General features: G+C 40.1%; 1 protein-coding gene across 1 annotated transcript in view; it reads left to right on the top strand.

Annotated features, from left to right (window-relative positions):
* The window catches only part of DPYD (dihydropyrimidine dehydrogenase), a 1,751,827-nt gene that overhangs the window by 1,072,508 nt on the left and 656,714 nt on the right, over positions 1 to 22,605 (top strand). Inside the window, exon 13 of the mRNA XM_063941496.1 lies at positions 16,361 to 16,525. Within this exon, the coding sequence (XP_063797566.1) occupies positions 16,361 to 16,525 (165 nt within the window). The remainder of the gene's footprint in view (positions 1 to 16,360; positions 16,526 to 22,605) is intronic.

The following is a 22,605-nucleotide window of genomic DNA, read 5'->3' as shown; positions in this document are numbered from 1 at the left end:
ACCCGTGGGTTTCTAGATAAAGTACCCATGTTAACGTGCTCTTGTCAGCTGCTTTAAGGGCAAAAATTCTTACTGCAGATTTCTGTTTGCACCTCATAAGGGTTTGAGCAGGAAACCACAGTAAGCACAACCTGTGGATTTCTGCAGGCTGCAGTTGAATAGCTTTGGGCACTGATACCAGCACCCGATAAGCCCCGCGACTAACTGTATATTCCCCAATAGTGGGGAATGGTTGACCTATCTCTATGGGGATGGTATCGGATCCCAGCGCTTGGGATGCTGGCAGTAATAATACCGACAGCGGCATCCCAATGCTCAGGATCCAGACATCTAGTAGGTGAGTATACTATCCCTAATCCAAATACCAACAACCCTAGCCCTCCTTCTATGCAGCCTGACCTTAACCTTAACCTTCCCCCTCCATCCTAACCCTAGACTTTCCTTGTGGTGCCTAACCCTAACCACAAATTTCTGCAGCCTAAACCTAAACCCCCCATAGTCTAACACTAACCCACCCCAGAGTGCCTAACTGTAAATCCCCTCCCCGCAGCCTAAGCCAAACCTCCCTGGGCAGCAGCCTAACCCTAATCCCCGCCCACCTCAATAGGGTGTAATGATGAACTGAGACCGTAGCTGATTTAACTCAATGCGTTTTGTCAGAATGACTTCCGCATGGGTTTATATATGGTATCACTATAAAATAAAATGGGTGGTCAGATAATCTATTGGGACTTCATAATCTAGAGACTTTTTTTATAGAAGGGACAGTAGGAAAAATACATACCAAAAAACAGGAAGAATCCTTCATTGATACAAACATCCATGTTCTATATATAGTAAAGCTCTTTGTTACAGGTTTAATGGTCCATCCGAAATGGTTGTAATGTAGTGGAACCTATGAATATTATTAAAAGTAGTATCAAAACATATTTTTACTAGAGATGTATGGGCTCTTTTCATGCTGCGTTTTGGTTTTGGTTCTGGTTCCATGTTCATGTTTTGGATCTGAATTGGTTTTGCCAAAACCACCCTTTCGTGTTTTGGTTTTTGTATTGATTTTGGATCTGGATGATTTTTAAAAAAAAAAACATAAAAACAGCTAAATTCACATAATCTAGGGCAATTTTGATCATATGGTATTATTAACCTCAATAACATTCATTTCCATTAATTTCCAGTCTATTCTGAACACCTTAAAATATTGTTTTTAGGCAAAAAGGTTGCACTGAGGTGGCTGGATGACTGAGCTAAGAGACACAAGTGTGCGGCACAAACACCTGGCCCATATAAGAGTGGCACTGGCACTGCAGTGGCAAACAGGATGGCAGATCTAAAAAATAGGCCCCAGACAGCACATCACGTAAAGAAGAAAATGAGGTTCAATGATGTAGCTGTATGACTAAGCTAAGCGACACAGAATATTAATTCATCCCCACTGAACTCCACCATCACAGGTCCCTGTGTACTTTCTGGAGGCAATTGCTGGTAAAGGTCTTCCCAGAGGAATTATAATTCATTTTGATGAACAGCATCTTCTCCACATTTTGTGAAAGTATCCTCCTACACCGATCACTGACAAGGTTACCAGCTGCATCAAACACTCTTTCAGAGTACACACTGGAGGGGGGGCAACTTAGGTAAAATAAAGCCAGTTTGTGCAAGGGCATCCAAATTGCCTCTTTTTCCTGCCAGTATACATATGGACTGCCTGACATGTCTACTTGGATGCTGTCACTCTCATGTAATCCTCCACCATACTTTCAATGGTAACAGAATCATATGCAGTGACAGTAGACATGTCAGTAATCTTTGGCAGGTCCTTCAGTCCGGACCAGATGTCAGCACTCGCTCCTGACTGCCCTGCATCACCACCAGTGGGTGGGCTAGGAAATCTTATCCTTTTCCTTGCAGCCCCAGTTGCGGGAGAAAATGAAGGACGAACTGTTGACGGGTCATGTTCCGCTTGAGTTGACAATTTTCTCACCAGCAGGTCTTTGAACCTCTGCAGACTTGTGTCTACCAGAAAGAGAGATACAACGTAGGCTTTAAACCTAGGATCAAGAACGGTGGCTTAAATGTAGTGCTCTGATTTCAACAGATTGACCACCCTTTAATTCTGGCAAAGCGAATGAAGGGCTCCATCCACAAGTCCCACATACTTAGCGGAATCGCTCCGTCTTAGCTCCTCCTTGAAATTTCTCCTGCTGCTTCTGCAAAAGCCTGATGAGGGGAATGACATGACTCAAGCTGGAGGTTTTAACTGACTTGTGTGGCAAGTTCGAAGGGTTGGAGAACTTTGCACAATACGAAAATCATTCTCCACTGCGCTTGAGTCAGGTGCATTCCCCCTCCTTTGCCTATATCATAGGTGGATGTATAGGATTGAATGTCCTTTTGCTGCTCCTCCATCCTCTGAAGCATACAGAGTGTTGAATTCCACCATGTTACCACCTCTTGCTTCAGGTGATGGCAGGGCAGGTTCAGGAGTATTTGCTTGCACTCCAGTCTTTGGCACGCAGTGGCTGAATGTCGAAAGTGGCCCACAATTTTTTTGGCCACCGACAGCATCTCCTGCACGCCCCTGTCATTTTAAAAAAAATTCTGCACCACCAAATGAATTGTATGTGCAAAACATGGGACATGCTGGAATTTGCCCAGATGTAATGCATGCATAATATTGGTGGCATTGTCTGATATCACAAACCCCCAGGAGAGTCTAATTGGGGTAAGCCATTGTGCGATGATGTCCCTCAGTTTCCGTAAGAGGTTGTCAGTGGTGTGCCTCTTACGGAAAGCGGTAATACATAGCATAGCCTGCCTAGGAACGAGTTGGTGTTTGCAAGATGCTGCTGCTGGTGCCACTGCTGTTGTTGCTGCGGGAGGCAATACATCTACCCAGTGGGCTGTCAGTCATATCGTCCTTAGTCTATCCTGTTTTACTTGTCCATATGTCCTTGGTTAAGTGGACAGTGGATACAAATGCATTTTTTAGGACACCGAGGACACTTTGTCTGACGTCTCTATACATTCTTGGTATCGCCTGCCTAGTGAAGTGGAACCTAGATGGGATTTGGTACCGGGGACACAATACCTCCATCAATTCTCTAAGTCTCACTGAACTAATGGTGGATACCGGACGCACGTCTAACACCAACATAGCTGTCAAGGCCTCAATTTTTCCGCTTTGAAAAAGGATGACTGCTGTCATATTTCATCTTCCTCACAAAGGACTGTTGGACAGTCAATTGCTTAGTTGAAGTAGTACAAGTGGTCTTCTGACTTCCCCTCTGGGATGACGATCGACTCCCAGCAGCAACAATAGCAGCAACAGCAGCAGTAGGCGTACCACTCAAAGATCCTCCAGAGGAATCCTGGTTAGGAGAGAATTCCTCAGTGTTATCAGTGACATGACCTGCAGGAGTACTGACGTTCCTGACTGAGGAGGAAGTTGACTTTGAGGGAGTTGGTGGTGTGGCTTGCAAGAGCTTGGGAACAAGAGGAAGAAGGGATTTAGGTGTCGGTGGACTGCTTATGCTCTTACCCAAAGTTTCACAACTTGACACTGACTGCGCAGCTGGTGACGTATAAGGGAGGATGTTCCTAGGTGGTTAACATCCTTACCCCTTGCCCTATTAACAGAGGCAACACACGGCTCTACACCTGTTGTCCGGATTTGTGGAGAAATAATTCCACACCGAAGAGGTGGCTTTTTTGGTATTTTGCCCAGGCATCACAATGGGCTTATTCATCCCACGGACAACAGGTGTCTCCCCTGGTGTCTGATTTAAACAAACCTCCTCGTCAACTTCCTCCTCAGCACCAGCAACACCATATCCTCATCCTGGTGTTCTTCAACAGTGACATCTTCAATTTGAATATCAGAAACTGTACAGTGGGTGCTACTTCCAGCAGACACAGAGGGCGTACAAATGGTGGAAGGAGCCACCTCTTCCCATCCAGTGTTGGGAAGGTCAGGCATCGCAACCGCCGACACACTTGGACTCTTCTTGGGGATTTCTGATACCATCTTAGAATGCACAGTTCTTTGCTGTGCTTTTGCCAGCCTAACGCTTATAATTTTTCTAGCGGGAGTATGAGGGCTTCCATCATCATGTGAAGCTGAACCACTAGTCATGAAGATAGGCCAGGGCCCTAGCCGTTCCTTGCCACTCTGTGTTGTAAACGGCATATTGGTAAGTTTACGTTTCTCCTCAGACCATTTAAATTTATTTTTTTGGGTCTTTTTACTGAACTTTGGTTTTTTGGATTTTACATGCTCTCTATTATCACATTGGTCAACGGCCTTGGCAGACAATAATGATGGCATTTTATTGTCTATGTCATGACTAGTGGCAGCAGCTTCAGCACTTGGAGGAGGTGGTTCTTGATCTTTCCCTATTTAATCCTCCAAAATGTTGTTCTCTATTATTTTTCTGGAGTTATATAACAATATGCGGTACAGGAGAGCGTACCTCTACACCACACAGGGAAAACCCTGTGAAAATTATTTGGATTAAATAATATACAGCACAGGACAGCACCAATGAACTTATATGGCAGCACCACTGGACTGTACTTACACGGCAGTACCACTGGATTTATACGGCAGTATCACTGGACTTATATGGCAGTACCACTGGACTGGATTTATTCAGCAGTATTACTAGACTTATATGCCAGTACCACTGGAATTAAACGGCAGTATCACTGTAATTATATGGCAGTATCACTGGAATTATATAGCAGTATCACTGGAATGTTACGGCTGTACCACTGGACTGGATTGATACGGCAGTACCACTGGACTTATACGGCTGTACCACTGGACTGGATTGATACGGCAGTATCACTGGACTTATACGGCAGTACCACTGGAATTATACGGCAGTATTGCTGGAATTATATGGCAGAACCACTGGACATATATGGCAGTATCACTGGATTTATACAGCAATACCACTGGACATATACAACAGTATCACTGGAATTCTATAGCAGTACCACTGGACATATACGGTAGTATCACTGGATTTATATGGCAGTACCACTGGACATATGTACGGCAGTATCCCTGGATATATACGGCAGTGTCACTGGACATATACGGCAGTACCACTAGACATATACAGCAGCACAGGGACACCAGAACTGGACTGATGCAGAACAACACAGCACCACTGCAATGGACTGGACTTATACAGCAGCACTGGACATATGGCAGCAGAGGACACCAACACTGTGACTGGACTGATGCAGCACAAGACACTACCACTGTACTGATGCATGACACTGAGGACGGAGAAACATCCTCTCGCTACACTGTCCAATGCCGGAGTGAAAAATTGCGGCAACGCACGGCTCCTTATATGGAATCCAAACCCCGCGAGAATCCGACAGTGGGATGATGACGTTTTGCCTCGTTCTGGTTTCTGAGTCAGGCGGGAAAACCTGAGCCTGACTTGGATCCAGGCTAGGGTAGTGAAGTTCGAGGGGTTTCGGTTCTGAGGGAATTGAACCCGCTCATCTCTAATTTTTACTGGGAGCTGTCAGATATGGTGTCTTTTAAATGGTTTTATAGATACCAAGTATAACAAAACTTTCTTTATGAATATTCAGCTTTTTACACTGGACCTGATCGTTATTTCTGCAATCACAATTATCCTTTCTGGACAAGGTCCTTATACTGACCCCTAGAGAGCATTCAAAAAATGTTCTCTTATTATACATCAACTATTATACATACAGTCACAACATAATTCAATATATGATGCATCCCTTTAAACTAGTGTACTTTTATTCATCAAATATATTATATTTATATTGTCTTTCAAACATAGTGACTAATAGTGTTTTATAATACAAAAATATACAAATAAAATATGATACGATACTAAATAGTATTTTACAATAATATACAAATAAGGTGCTTATTAACACTGAAGGCTAAATCAATTATATCCCAGTCTAAACACAATACATTCAATTGAAAGTGTATCATAATAAATAGGCGTGTTAAAATATTTAAAGTGAACAAAGAAGATTTTAACCATGCATTAGAAATCAAAAAATGCACTTACTACGGCAGTCAGAACACATACAGCAACCAGGTTCAGAGTATTCAAACAGGAAGCTGGGGCTGATATTTATTCATCCCAGGATTGACCTCACTTCCTGTAATTAGAGATCTTTTTAAAATACTTCCTAGCAAAAAAATACTCTTAATGGAACCTATTTCAGTTTCCAGAAGACAAATTAAATATTTGTTTATTAATATAGGAATCCAGTTCAAAGTAATAAACTATTTCGATTTGCAGAAACTCTTAAGTGTCCATTAAACAATTTACAGGTGTGTGGGAACCTGTTTCCTGTATGCGTTCCACCTCTTCATAGGTGGAACGCATACAGGATACCATATATAAACCCCTGAGGAAGTCATTCTGACGAAACATGTTGGTTTAATCAGCTACGGTCTCTTGTTGTCTTCATTACACCCTATTGAGCTCACACCTGCGTAGGTGAGGGTGATTTTTACAGCTGTTGAAACTGACAAAATTCCTTGGCTGTATCTCAATGTATTTTATAATGTTCACGTGAACATATGAAATTATATTATGTATCCTTTTAATAAAAATATTTGGTAACATGTCTAATTAGACCATTGGACCATTTATTTTCGGGTGTATTTTTGGTGTGAGGGTATACTTACAGGTGACATCGTATGTAAGAACCTACACTGTGAAGGAACATTCACTGAAACTCAAGCATTCCTATCAGACTATACACTAAGCACAATTAGTTTTTTTGTTTGTATATATATATATATATATATAGATGTGTCCTCATACATCTAGCCTCAATACACCACATAGCATGAGATGCCTGGCGTGAGTAAGCCATCAGGTCCCATGCAACTATGCTAGCATCTGCTAGCATCAAGTGTCTTTCTTTGTTGAATGTGCATCATAGTTGAATGTGATGCAACTGGGACACCCCACGAGACTGTGCTGATTAATTTGATTTGCAACACTTGTATATTATGTGTGACTAATGGTGGCTACACATTAGATGATACGCTCCATGAGCTATATCGTCTAGTGTTTGCCCTTCATTCCAGGGCAGCCGATACAGAGCGCACATCGTTCAGCTTATCGCTAGCAGTATCGTTCAGTGACATCACCCGGCAGCTACCCCAAACATGCAGTTTTGGACAACATAGTCAAAATTTTACTGCATGCACGGATGACAGAGGGGATTGTTAATGATGTGCGGGAGTGCGCATCGTTAACAGTAAAGTGCATACACATTAGACTATATTAATGAAAATATTGTTAACGATATCTATATTGTGCATATCGTTTACAATTAATCTTCTAATGTGTACCAACCTTTAGTCTGTATACAGAGTACAATGGAACTTGTATTGGAAAAAAGCTGTGGCTGCTACATTGTAGCAGTTTGTATGCCGATTCAGAGACTCAGTCACACACAGATATACAAGTATCACATATCAAATGAATCACGTTGCAACAAAGATGCATTTTTTGGCCCAAACAAGATGCCTGAGCGAGTCTCACTGGCCCTGATGCACAGAAAAGGGCTGTTTGGTGTAAACACAACAATAATGTATTTTTTTTAAATATGAACTTGGGGATCCGAGTCTCGATTAAGAGCTTCCCTCCATATGGAACTCGTATTTAAAGTCAGAATCTTGAGTTTTGGATTGATTTCAGGTGCATTTTACATGACTGGAAATAAATGTACAGTACTTGATGTTAATAACACTGTAAGAACAAAAATACATGATTTAACTGTATTTATCAATTTTCAAGAAACCCAAAACCAAATCTGAACCAAAACACTTGAAGGTGGTGCACATCTCTAATCACAAGTGACCCTGCCTGCAGACCTTATCTTATGTATATAAGATGGTAATTTTAGCACTTTACTTTTAACTTTATTTCTTTCATTGAAAGTTGACAATTTACTGAATTTACAGTAGAAATCCGATTTCAGGTAAATTTTATTATTTTATTTTTCACTTGGTATTTAGTTTCTGCAGTATGCAAGCTTTTTCCTATGAAAGGCTAAACTGCTTTTGATAATACCAAGTAAAATAAGATTTTTAGATTTGACAAAGTTTACCAAAATGTCATATTACTTGTTTGAGCTAAATTTTAAAAAGAAAGTGAAGATTAGAAATAAAAACATTATAGTCCAAATAAATCACTTCTGTACTTCTGTGACAATACACATTTTAACATTGTTGCTACACTATGTGCTGGTTAAGCAAGAATAGCATTTTTATTGTTAGGGTATCTGAGTGAAATGTATTTTGTTTCATGACACACTGTGGAAAGGAATGCAAACTTTTAGAAGCATTTATAAACAAATAGATATTTTTGTTAAATATTCAAAAAATACGCTGAGCTCCAAAATGTACTCAGTTGTAGAGATAATATTATGTATCTGAAAAATAATATAAATAAATCAAGAAGTCATAGGGGGTTATTCAGAGATGGTTGCAGATCGTTGCATCCACAGCAAGTTCTGCGTCCATCTCCTCACATGCTGGGGGCAGCCCAGCAAAGGGACAGACGTCCAACATATGTGACACCACCTCATGATGTGTCCACAATTTAATTGTGGATGCATTGATTTAAGGTCAACCCCTGCCTGCGCAGCCTGGATGTGCTGGCAGGGTATCCGCGCCATTGTTTTTTTTAATCGGAACGGCTGTGTGTGAGGGCAAGCAGCCACCCCGAAAATGCTCTTGACATGCCCCCATTTTGGCCGCCATGCCCATGAAATGCAACCCCCGGAATGCCTGCCGCTATCAGTCACCTTGCAGCTGCAAGGAGAAGGGTCGCACATGCGTACCGTGGCTGGTGCGCATGTGCAGACCAGATGGACACGGACTTATAATGTACTATATATACTGCAAATATCTAATAAACAAAAAAAAAATCTATGTATAGTAATACTGTATGTGGCGATATATTTTTTTTAAATTATAAACAGCTTTAGGGGCAGATTAATTTAGCTGTGGCTTATGTCATGCAGACTATGCTCCTAGGTAAAGTGCCAGAGTTAATCAATTGTAGTACCATGATCAACCCACAGAAACCAGTTAATGCTTATTTCTGCTCATATCTCCATGAGGTGCAAATAGAAATAATCATTAACTGCTGCCCAGAGCTGCTAAAGGGTTGAAAAAAAATCACTGAATAAGTAAATTCTTCTTACATCTGCTCCATAGACTCCATAAAAGTAATTTAGCTATTTAGGTGTATAATCAGATTAAATATGTCCCAAAATGTCTGAAAATTTTAAGTAGAGGGCATGCTTGCTTGGAGAAAATACCAGAGCTACTCCCACCCCCAACTTAAATCATGTTTCCTATCTAAAGGTGCATACACATGGTGAGATATTGACTATCTTCAATTTTGACTTTGCAATTTCCCCTGAACTCCTCGGAGCCCTGAACCACCGATATGGACTATGTTTACTTGAGATTTTGACTGTGAGATTTTGACTGTGAGATTTTGACTAAGTGCCAATTTTGACTATCCATTGTACTAGATTGTACACAATATAGGGAGTAATTCAGACCTGATCGCTAGGCTGTGTTTTCTCACAGCCTGCGATCAGGTCCAAACTGCGCATGCATATGCACCACAATGCGCAGGCGCATTGCGCGAGTACAAAGCGGATCGCCGTTCAGCGATGGGTTTGAGCGACAGATCCGTTCGTACGGGCGATCGCAAGGAGATTGACAGGAAGAAGGCGTTTCTGGGTGGCAACTGACCATTTTCAGGGAGGGGTTGGAAAAATGCAGGGGTGTCCAGGCATTTGCAGAGAGGGATCCTGACGTCAATTCCGGTCCCGGACAGGCTGCAGTGATCGCAGCGGCTGAATAAGTCCTGGGCTTAACAGAGAGTGCACAAAATCAGTTTGTGCAGCTCTGCTACACATGCGTTCGCACACTTGCACAGCTAAAATACACTCGCACTGTGGGTGGCGACTATCTGATCGCCGCAGTGCAAAAATTGCTTGCTAGCAACCAGGCCTGAGTTAGCCCCATAGTCAAGAATGACTTGCCTGCACATTCTATCTTTGATTGCGATACCGACCCATGGAAATGCGCATTGATATCGCAAGCTGTATACACACAGTGAGATTCGCACTAACTTTCCTTACGATTTTGACTATATAATCAAAAACGTAAGGTTACATCACACTGTGTGATTCACCTTTACTCAACCCCTAACTACTGTTGGATAGCCAAATATTGGCCTGATCACAAGTCACCTACAACAACTCTTAACTCTATCCTATTCTTATATTATTGGGACTCCCTTCCCAACTTTGTAGGTTTATTTTTCTTTGCACGAGGACAGCTCTCAGGCACTTACTTCACTACTCCTGAGGTTTTAATAATCAGCTGCACGCTTCTCCAAGATACACAAGCATATAAATCCACCAAAAGTACTGTCATAGAAAATCCCTCTAGCTGGTCAGGTGCTTTATAAATAAAAAGTAATTGTCATTCCCTTGACATGTTTGTGTGGATAAGACTACTTAGGATCAGATGGACTAAATACAACAAAAACACAAAAAATAAAAATCTTCATGATTCTACTAAAGATTAAATGCATGTACTCAAGATTAAATGAGTGTACAGAGAGTAGACCCCAGAAAATTAGAAATACAAGTTCCCCTATTATTATTCTTTCTTTTAATTTATAAGTTCATTTAGTTTAGGAAAAGTTATAGAGGCTAGACATTTTAGTTTTACGTTTATTTTTCTTTTTTGCCTCTTGTTTTTCCAACAGTTTGCTATAACAAAATGAGAATCAATATTAGGTAACACTACTAATATTTTGGATTTATTTCGACATGTGTTCTAACGAACAAGCCTGGCTAACGGTGTGTGGCCACCCACTGTAGCTGGCATTAAACATGATATAAAGATATAGAAGATGTAATTGGGTTAATGTCTTTTCTCTTTGGTGAGTTGGTAATGCAGCCTTATATTACTAGAGAAAATGCAGAGGATTTCCCATTTAAATGATCACCAAAAGTATGTTTAAAAAATAAAAGATTATTAGTAATATTAGGAAAAGCATATTTCAAAGTTTTCATATATTCACAGAATGTTATTCTGTATGCATGGGTTTGTATGCATGGGTTTGGAATAAGATTAATATTTGCATGTACACTACAACTGAGTGCAACTTTTGATCTCTGTGTTCAGTCACTACAGATTAGATGGAGGTACCTGTACTCTTACTTAAATTATTTTTCAGTGGCCCCTACGTGATATATTAGAGGGAAGTACAGGGTGTGGTGTTGGGAATCATGACCCCACCCTTTATATAAAATGTTGTGATTTGCGTATTGGAAGTACCATATTGATTCAATTCACCAAAATTGCTTATTTACACCAGTGGACTGAGAATTTAACAATGGAAGTAGGAAGGATCCCAGTTATTTGCATACAGGTGTAGCTGTATGGTCAATCAGGAAGTTTGTTGTGGATGGGAACAAATTACCCTCCCAAATAAACTTTTAGCTAAAAAAAGCAGTTAATCTATTTTATAACTCCCTGGCTATTAATACAGTAGTATATCTGTTATGTAAACCAAACAGTATTTTAGATTTAATTTTACTTCAATGCCAGGTTACCATTTGGGGATGATGGTTTATGTTGTACAGTACTGTATGTCCCAAATGTGCAATTAATTGGGCAAAACACTATCCACCAGTATAATAAGTATAACTTGTGTTCATTGGTCCTTCATCCAAAACACACAAACAATGTATCCACTAGCATACACTAGTAAGCATACCAAAAACATTAAACATAAAAAATGTTAATGTTTGTTTGTTTTATTTCATTTTTTTAAATAATGATTTTGTATTTTGTTTTAGAGATTCTGTGACTTTGTTTTAACTAATTTCAATCTTTCACACTTCTACCAAGTATTGCCATGGCTGATAAAGTGCATAAATTGGTGTCCTTGGGATTTACTGTTTAGTCAGTGAATGTGTTGCTTATTCTTATTATTATTAGTCCGCAGTGCTTTATAGAGAATATTTGCTCATTCACATCAGTCCCTGCCCCAGTGGAGCTTACAATATATATTCCCTATTGCATGTACACACATTCACACTAGGGTTAATTGGTTGGGAGCCAATTAACCTACCAGTATATTTTTGGATTGTGGGAGGAAACTGGAGTACACTCACGCAAGTATGGGGAGAATATACAAACTACACATAGTTAGGGCCATGGTGGGAATCAAACTCATGACCTCAGTGCTGTGAGGCAGTATTGCTAACCATTACACCATCCGTACTGCTAAAATCTGTTCCATTGTCTACAAAGCTAACAATGTCACTTACATTGAATGTTTTGTGTGTATTCACTTACAATATCAATACAGAAGAAAGTTGCTGTATGGCCTTGTTTGGAAATTTGCACAACTATTTAGATGAAAAGAATCTCCAAAATGTAACTGATTAGTTGATCTCTCAAAAGTGCAGTGAAATATAAAACACCACTTAAACTGCAATAAAATATTTTATAAATGTAAATGAAGGCTGAGATTTATAGCTAATTTGAAAAAGCATTTTCCTATCCTCAACAATAGTGACATTTGGCAGATTCAGGAATAAATAATCTTATGTGGCAAGGGTATGCCTTATCAAACATATGCAGATCAGAGCTAATTAATGCAAATTAAGGCTTCCTGTCTATCTAGTGGGAAAAGATATGTCCAAATGTTATGAAATCCAGTTAGTATGCTTATTACCGTAATTGTTTTATATGGGGTGGCTCTTAATTAAAATATGTAAATTGACCTTAATTGCTGTGTGCTAATGGGGTTCATGTTATATCATCAAGGATCTCTTAAACTATATGGCCAGGGGAGGAAAGGTTTTTTTTTTTTTTTAGTAATAGTATTTTAATAATCTTTGATTAAATGACCTTTATTCATTATGCTGTTGATTTGGTATTCTAGAATGGTACTACCTTCAAAGCCCTTTACTTATTACTTTTCCCTTCAACTTTCATTAATATTGTTGTTATTTATTTACTGTATAAAGAGCCACTATATGCAGCTCAGCTGTACAGTTGCAGTGGAAAATGAACATACATTAAAGATAAGGGGGACTTTTCCCGAGGATGGATTAGGAGACAATTTACCAAATTGGACAAATGCTCTTTTTGGCAAATAAAAAAAAAAATGTTACTGATTCTTCCAAATAGTCACCAAAAAGTCTATTTAAGGCATAAAGATTAATTTAGAATATGTGATTTGTTTCCATTGTTTTTAAGTTGTTTTTTTAAGGTCTATCATCGGCTGATCTGTGTAGGCTAGGAGTTCCCAACCATGGTCTTTCGAGGGACACTAATAGTTCAGAGTTTAGTGATAGCCACACTAAAGCGTATGTGATTCAATTGGCACCTCATCTGTGCTCAAGCATGCATATCACTAAATCCTGGACTGTTATTGTGCCTTGAGGATCGAGGTTTGGAATCACTGCTGTGTGGTAACAAAAGAAAGACAGTGAACCTATCTATAGGCGATGCAACTTTTGTCCCATTAGCTTCAGTTAGATACATTGCTACAAATTTGTGACACCTACAATGTGCTGCATTGTAGCCTTTGCTTTGAGCATTACCCCACCTGGATCTGCTTTTGAGCAGTGTTGAAATAATCTTAAGGTGCATAGTCAGGGGATGCAGAGAAGGCAGAGCCTCCCCTGTTATTAATGATTACAATAATACAAAGAAGATACTTATGACACATATTCTGTGTCATAAGTATATGCTTTATATTATCGTAATAATTTCTACTATGTAAACAAAGTTTAAAATTTGTTTTAGAGGTACCAAAAGTGGTGACTCCCGCTGCCAATGATAAAGGGGAGGAAGCGGGTGCTTGAGACCAAGCCACGAATAGTAAAAGCCCATTACAAAAAACACTATAAGCTGAAACTAATGAAGTGCCTCATTGATAGGGACGTGCTTTCAACCCTTATGAAAGCATGCCCCTGTCAGTGAGGCATATGTCATTGGCCAGAGATCCATCACTGGATCTGCTGGGCAGTGATGGCTCCGCTGTCATCACTGGGTGGGTAGCGGGCATGTGTGGCGGAGGTGTGTGCATTAGCACCAGGCCAGGGTCCAAGAGAATCCAGTCACTGCCACCATTCTGCAGAGTTCAGCAAAGGTTCCAATTTAAAAAATGGAGCTTCAGGGTCATCTTTTATAAGCAGTACGGATTTTAGGAAATCTGAGCCCATCCAAACTTCTGGTAACCCTGGCTTAGGTTTTCCCACCAGGATGGGATTCCAAATTGGAGCAAAACATCATCTCCCTGGCATTGAATTCTCACAGGTTTTGAATTCTATATAAGGACCCTGGCGGCTCAGTAGTAATTCTCTATAGTCACAATGCTGTGTGCTGCACCTTGCGGTGTCCATTCACAAGCTGTGCTGTCCCTGTGTCCATCCATAAGCTGTGCTGTCGCTGTGTCCATTCACAAGCTGTGCTGTCCCTGTGTTCGTCCACAAGCTGTGCTGTCCCTGTGTTCGTCCACAAACTGTGCTGTTCCTGTGTTCGTCCACAAGCTGTGCTGTCCCTGTGTCCGTCCACAAGCTGTGCTGTCCTGTGTTTATCCATAAGCTGTGCTGTCATTGTGTCCATCCACAAACTGTGCTGTGTCCAGACCCCTTAGTCTAATTATTTATGTTATACAGTGGTGCTGTACTGGTACTGCATTGACATATAAGCATTGATACTACCCGCAGTGTTAGTTGTGAAAAAGTACCAAAAAAAAAGTTAAATAAAAGGTTAAAAAAAAAAGTAAAAATATATATTTTTTTTAGGTTTGTGTAACCTTGTTATATTGTTTGTACTGCTCTGTGCACTGTACCCCAGTGCGACTTTGTTCATGTAAAGAGAAAAGCCCTTTGAATCTGCAGTTTGAGCAGAGCTGGCATCTTGGCACTGTAGAACTATTAGCTTAGCATGTTTTGTGGGGGCCCAAATAAACCAAGCACTTCAGCCATCAAAGTGCCAGTCCTTGTCACTGGAGTGTTAGGTTTGTTAAACTGGGCATGTCCTTTTTAATATCCAACATAAGGGTGGGCTGTAGGGCCCAAGGACAATTCCATCTTGCACCACTTTTATTATTATTATTATCACCAGTTATTTATACAGCGCACACATATTCCCCAGCACTTGACAGAGAATATTTGGCCATTCACATCAGTCCCTGCCCCAGTGGAGCTTACAATCTATATTCCGTACCACACGTACACGCATACGCATTCACTACTTTTCATTTCTGCCAATGCCGTGTTGCAGTGTTTCATAGATGTGTTATAAACGGTGTGTCTATCTCTATCTGCTCTATCTCTTAGTAACCAGCCACCTACCTGCAGCCTTTGGCCTAAACTGGATGAAAACAATATTGTGAGATGTAAGGTGTTTAAAATTGTCTGGAAGTGATTGCTATTGAGGTTAAAATATTGTATTGTAGGAACAAAAAAGTGTGATTTAGGCTTTAATACATAAAAAAAATGCAGAACCAAAACAAAAACTAGTAAGGCTAAAACTATCTCTCTCTCTCTATTAATTTATGAATTAAAGCTTGTACTGTGTGTGTGTGTGTGTGTGTGTGTGTGTGTGTGTGTGTGTGTGTGTGTGTGTGTATATATATATATAAAGTTTGCATTGTATGAAGAATAATGTAACTCTACTATAAAATGTAAAGGATGTATTTTATCATTGAGGTCAACTGTCGTCATGTATAGTTGTAACCTTACTACTGCCAAAACTGGCAATAGGCATTAAGCATTGCAATTGCAAACATGTTTATAGAAGTTTATAAAAGATATTGCCACTGAGTTCCATGACCTGTATAAAGAGTGACTTGTAATGTCTTTATATTTTACAGTACAGGGGTACAGATATCCCATTACCTCATGTTCTCTTTTATGCTCTCTGTACTTACATACTGTAGTTAAGCTACACTAGGCTTCATTAGGAGCCAAACATCCTTTGATTTGCATTCCCTAGAGACTACTATCGTCTGGTCCTGCAGTGTGAATTACAGCAATATCATTTGATGTAGGAAGCTAACAAATGCACTTCCACGGAGCAAGGGTTACAATCATTATGTCCACATAGTGATCATATGTCACTTGACTAACTAGACAGCATACACTGTCTATTTTCTAATATGCTGGAGTATTTGTCTGCATTTATATTCTGCAGAATATAGATTTTAAACCTAGTAATTGATTCGACACATTCACTCACCCAGAATTGTTTGTTTCTTCGCAGGATATAGTGACAAATGTTTCACCAAGAATTATCCGTGGAACGACATCAAGCCACCTTTATGGTCCAGGCCAAGGGTCTTTCTTAAATATTGAACTTATTAGTGAGAAGACAGCTGCTTATTGGTGTAAATCAGTTACTGAACTGAAGGCAGACTTTCCAAAGCACGTAAGTAACAATCAATTTAATAACTTTTACTACCTAATTCACAAAAAGAATATTTAATTGAAGTACTGTAAAGTCTGTCATGTTGTAGACTTTGATATTAAATATGTTATTCCAGTATGTTTTCTTTAAAATATTAACTAGTAAAGGGATGTGGCGTAATGTCCTTTAGGGTTTGTACTGTTCCTTATAATACAAACATTAACTTCTTATGAACACTACAGCTAAAGAAGGGAAACTAGACGTCTACCTCTATTTGACTTCTTGGACAGCCACATGTAGCCATTACTGCTGTATCATAAACTAAACAATCCATAGCTCCCTACCTTCCAGATTTCAATGAGACTGTCACTATTTGGGACCTCTATTCTGCTGTCACATTTGGGACTGCATTGTCCCAATCTGTCTGGGAGTTGAAAAAGAAAAAGATACACAGTGTCATAAGGGAGCGCTTATTTTAGTTTATAATAGAAAACAATTTATTAATATATTTCTAAAAACAATGTATTTAATAAACAATGTATTACACCATATGCTACCACTGATCACTATTTAGTCCATAAGTGCCACCAAATATGGGTTATAGTCCACAAATAACTGTAATGGAGCTCCAATATCGGATCTTTAAGCACAATAAAAGTGCTATTTTGTGACTCTAAAGAGGCTGTTAAATGCAGAGATATTAGATTGCTGTATGTGCATAGCGGGCGTATAGCCGATGTTGAAATGGTAACAGCTCAAATAGTGCCTGTGAGCTTGCAGACCCAGCGCTCTCAAAGGCACCCTCCCCACCGCCAGCCAATCTCTCACCGCTGCCGCCTCAGCACGGCCGGTCTGTGTGGTGGTGATCCGATGGTGCATGATGTACACGGCGGTACCTCGATATCCACGGGGAGGGGGATGGAGCACGGCTGTGGGTCGCTGCAAATGTAGAGATGCAATGCAGCCTCCAGTGAGTGGATAATCCCGGTGGTCAGGTATCAATGGATGCAGTCGGTAGCTCCCTTAACGCGTTTCTCCGTATATAAGGGTAGTACGGGTTCATCAGAAGGTAGATAGGTGTACTCAGGAGTCCATATTTAAAGGACAGGTAACCCATCTGTTAGCATCTGTAATTATTGCTCCATATGTGTACAGATGGATGACACCTGGTAATCAATTGCAAACCACGGTGCCAATATATGCAATCCCAATTGTGTGAAACATAAATTATAAAACAACAAAAATTACAACAATACACATTAGATAAAAAATTCTAAATAATTTATAATACAATTGAAAAGCACCATAGGTTACAGCATATATAAAAAGTTGATTTTCAGGAGAGACATAGGTTTAAATAGTAAAATATAGAGCTAGTTAAATATTCATTATAAACATTCAAGAGACACTTTGCAGTCAGAGCAAATAGCTCAGTGTTCTAATGCTCCATACCACTATAGATACTGACCAGCGTTCGAATCCTGGCGGAGTTCACTGTTATTTTTATATTTGATTACTTTTCATTTGTTACTGAGGCGGCAGCGGTGAGAGATTGGCTGATAGTGGGGAGGGTGCCTTTGAGAGCGCTGGTTCTGCAGGCTCACAAGCACTATTTGAGCTGTTACCATTTCAGCATCGGCTATACGGCCGCTACGCACATACAGCAATTTAATATGTCTGCATTTAACAGCCTCTTTGGAGTCACAAAATAGCACTTTTATTGTGTTTAAAGATCCGACATTGGAGCTCCATTAAAGTTATTTGTGGACTTTAACCCATATTTGGTGGCACTTACGGACAAAATCAGGGATGGGGAACCTTCGGCCCTCCAGTTGTTGTTGAACTACACATCCCAACATGCCCTGCAACAGTTTTAGCATGGCCAAATGGCAAAACTGTAGCAAGGAATGCTGGTATGTGTAGTTTAACAACAGCTGGAGGGCCAGAGGTTCCCCATTCCTGTACTAAATAGTGAGCAGTGGTAGCATATGGTGTAATACATTGTTTATTAAATACATTGTTTTTAGAAATATATTAATAAATTGTTTTCTATTATAAACTAAAATAAGCGCTCCCTTATGATACTGTGTATCTTTTTCTTTTTTAGTTTGATTAGTAGCAAGTACCACAGAGTACTCGTATGGGAGCAGCTGTAATAGGAATATATTAACTATTCTTATTTTAATGGTTAGCAGCCTTTTTTAATTATTATATCTTAAGTTATTGTGCGCTGAAAAAAATACAATTTGTATTATTATTTATATTCTGTCTGGGAGTTGGAAGGTACAATCCATTAGCGGTGAATGAGTACTGCTCGAACCTTCCTCTAGTGTGCATGATTGGAGAGTGGCAAAAGAGGAATTAGGGGCAGATACAAGCCCCTGTGATGCTGGCATGCCCTTCCATGATGCAGACATGCCCCTACATGATGTGGCTACCTTCTGGACATGCTCCGTCAATGATGTAAACATGTCCCTCCTTAATGTGGCCATGCCAACAGCCCCAATGAAATTACCCTCTAATATTTCCAGGTTTGAACAATCATTTATCAACTTTTGGAGAGAGATAAGGTGGAGAAGTTGCTTGTACTGTATCAACTAATGGTCTCCTAACTATAATTGTTCTAGCACAGTCTCTACAATGATAAATCTTTCCTTTGCTTTGGTTGGATTCATTTATTGGCTTATACACATCCACCTGCACATTTCAGTAATGTGTACTTACATACAGTATTGTTATAACCAGGCAACCAGGTCCTAAAATCATCAGGGAGAGTTATTTATTTTAGCTGCCCTTTAAAAAGGGGAGCAAATAAGGCCATACTCCTGATCTGACCCAATCACATCATACACACTCATACTTGACCACACCCCTTTTTAGAAAGACCACATCCCTTTCCCACTGGAAAACTTTCAGTAATGCTCTTGGACATGATTTAAAGCTGCATTCTGGATAGAATTTATATCCAATTTAAAATCACAACAGAAGAATCTGTTGGTGAATCCTCTTTAAAATGTGTTTTATTATATAGTAGATAATGGGCATTATACTTTGTTAATTTACAATACATTTTAATTAGAAATGAATGGTTCAGGTTTGTTGAAAATACACCTGAACCAATGGGATCCGAGTTGAACTGAGTCTTGGCTCAGACCAATTTTAAGTATCAGTGTGGACTGAGTACCAAGTCAGGTCTTCCCTTCAGTTCAAAACTCGTATTAAAAATAAAATAAAATAAAAATCTGTTTTTGGATTGCATATAAGTACCTCCCTTGTGATTTCAATTACCATTTCACTCAGGAAAGTGTATGGTGAGGTGGGAAAAATTGACTAGAAATTAATGTTATTTATGTGAATAATTCTATATGAACAAAAGCAGGTCCACGCTACATGATTTTAGTGTTTTTATACATTTTTAAGAAACCGAGATCCAAAACCAAGCAGAAAACCAAACACAAAACACTTGAGGGTGGTTTTGCAAAACCAAAATACAATGGTGATTTAGAAAGAACCAAAACCAAAACACTGGGTTCTGTGCTTAGAACCAAAACCAGATCTGTGCTGGGTCTGTGCATAAAATGTGGTGATACTGGGACAGAATAGACATTAGGGCTCTGAAATGCCAGGAAATACTCCAATAATATCCTGGTTTCCCATTTGCACTGTGGTGCTCTACACTGAGTTTCACTGTAGCTGTGGGAGTGGGGACTGCAATAGTTTGGGTGACTTGGAATGGTGTCGTGTCCTGTGGTGTGTTACCCTAAACGGATGTATAGCCCCTATCTACCTTACAACTTATGAAATGGTTTGTGATTGCCAAATTATAATTCTTAGGAACTGCCTGTGAGCAATGAGAAACTGCAGCACAATGACCTGTAACTGATCTGGAAAAAGGAGATTTGTGTTTTCTGATTTTCTTTGCTGTAAGAAAGGTAAAACAGTATTATAAATAGCACAGCTGAAATGATGTGTGTGGTGCATTGATTGCAAACGTAGCATCAGTGCCACAATTAAACCATTATATGGATGGTTAAACACTATTTTTAATGTACTGTGCTCTACATGATAATGATTTGAATCCTTTACTAAGTGCTAAAATAGTTGTGGCTGATTTTAAACTGCAGATCCTATGTTAGAACATGAGATCAGGTTTGTCTGGCAGAGAATGTTGTTATTCAGTAAAAACTTCTAAACCGTAAGGGACAAACAGTACTACACAAAAAGCTTGTTTCTTATGTTTTTGTTACATGCTATTGTTAGGTTCCTGGTGCTCAGAACAAGAGAGATGTTATGAAGCGAGTACAGAGCACCAGGACGTAACGCTGGGAAAGGGGAATGGAAAGGGAATAGCCCCTGGCGCCCTATCTCCGTTGTCTCACCCGTGCTGTCAGTACACTCCTGCGAGACTATGGTTGCTTGAGCCCATGGCAGCCGCGTTTGAAGGGCGGATTACGTCTGCCCAACTTCGATGCCCCCTCAGGTCTTAATGAGAGACAAAGAGTGAATCGAGACAGGGTGATAACAAGGGGCCCTCTGACTAAACAACAAGGCCAGGGGCTACTAACAAACCTAAAACCAAAGTATGTGCGGCTTGCCGCCAAAGGAAAAGAACAACAAAGGAAATGCTGACCACACGCCGACACAATACTTTTGTGTACCGGCGGTGACAGCATAAGCAGAACCCTCTGCAAAACACCAGTGACAGAAATAATAAGGGAATACAGCGGCCTAGGCCGACGGACGCGGCCGTGCCGCTACTCACGGAACCGGTACGAATACTGGCAAACGGACAGGAACTCCCAATGCTGCTGACACAGACTCTCAGAACTGGAGGACAGGCAGAATCCCAAACGACAGACCGGTGGACACCAAGAAGCCAGAAACTTGCACAGGCAAAGGTACTGGACCTCAGGACAGGAACGCCTCATGGCAGGACACGGGATCAGACATAGGAATCGACACAGGGACTGACACAGGAATCGACACAGGAAGCTCAGGAACTAGCAGGAACCAAGCTCAGAACTCAAGCAGACTGAAAACCCAGAAATATCACCAGCATCTGTGAATTGCAAACAGCCAGCATATAACAGAGAGGCCTAATTAATAATCCCATGCAGCTGCCTTGTTGCATGACTCTAAACTGACAAGATGCAATTAGCAGCCAGGTGAGACTGAACACATGGGAACAAGCTGCAATTACACAGACTCACCAGCGGCAGCAGACAAGAGTATTCTAAAACAGAGCAACGGGAAATCCTGGCATGCAAGACAACTTTATAAACATAAAATAGGAATGAACCACTACCTGTGGTTCATAACAGTATCCCCTCCTTAAGGGTGAGCTCCGAGCACCCCATGACACCCACGGGGAACATAAACAGAAGTATAACATAAAATACAGAACAAAAATGCAAAACTGGAATGAGCCACAGCCGTGGCTCATAACAGCTATATTCATCAACATAAACCTTCTCTCGGCTGAAGGGTGTCCCCCTATGCCAGCCACATAATTTATCTTAAAGCCTTAAATAATACATAATATAAGCTTATTGTACTTAAATATAGACACCGAGACATAATTTTGTCAGTAATTAGTCAACTATTTATTTATTATGTAATAATTTAAACTGTATAATGGCAAGAAAGGGCACCCAGAACTGAGCAAAACCCAATATTGTAAGAGAATATGTAACAGCCAGGGGTTGGAAGGTAAGTCTAAGTGGTTGGAAGAGGTATCACAGATGTTAGGTGGCTATGTGATAGACCTTTTCACTAAAGTGTTCTTCCCCATACCTTGTCTGTAGTACCTTGATCAGAGATGTAGGATTGATATGCAACAGGAATGAGACAGCAATTCCAGCAGCATGACTTTTTATTGAGCCGCAATGAATTGGATTGAAGAGGATGATTAGTTATTTGGCAAAACAAAGATTGGAAAAATCACAGTTGACTTTTGCTAATGACATTCAGGCACATTTAGTATTTCCATAGGACAATCAATCTAATCACAGATATATGCACATTCCAATATGATGCAATAATAATGAGGGTGATGAGGAGTGCTGGAAAATACAATTCTTAATGACAGTTTCTATATTCCT

The sequence above is a fragment of the Pseudophryne corroboree genome, chromosome 9 (genome assembly GCF_028390025.1).
Source record: "Pseudophryne corroboree isolate aPseCor3 chromosome 9, aPseCor3.hap2, whole genome shotgun sequence".
NCBI lineage: Eukaryota > Metazoa > Chordata > Amphibia > Anura > Myobatrachidae > Pseudophryne > Pseudophryne corroboree.
This window is presented reverse-complemented; position numbering and strand designations above follow the sequence as displayed.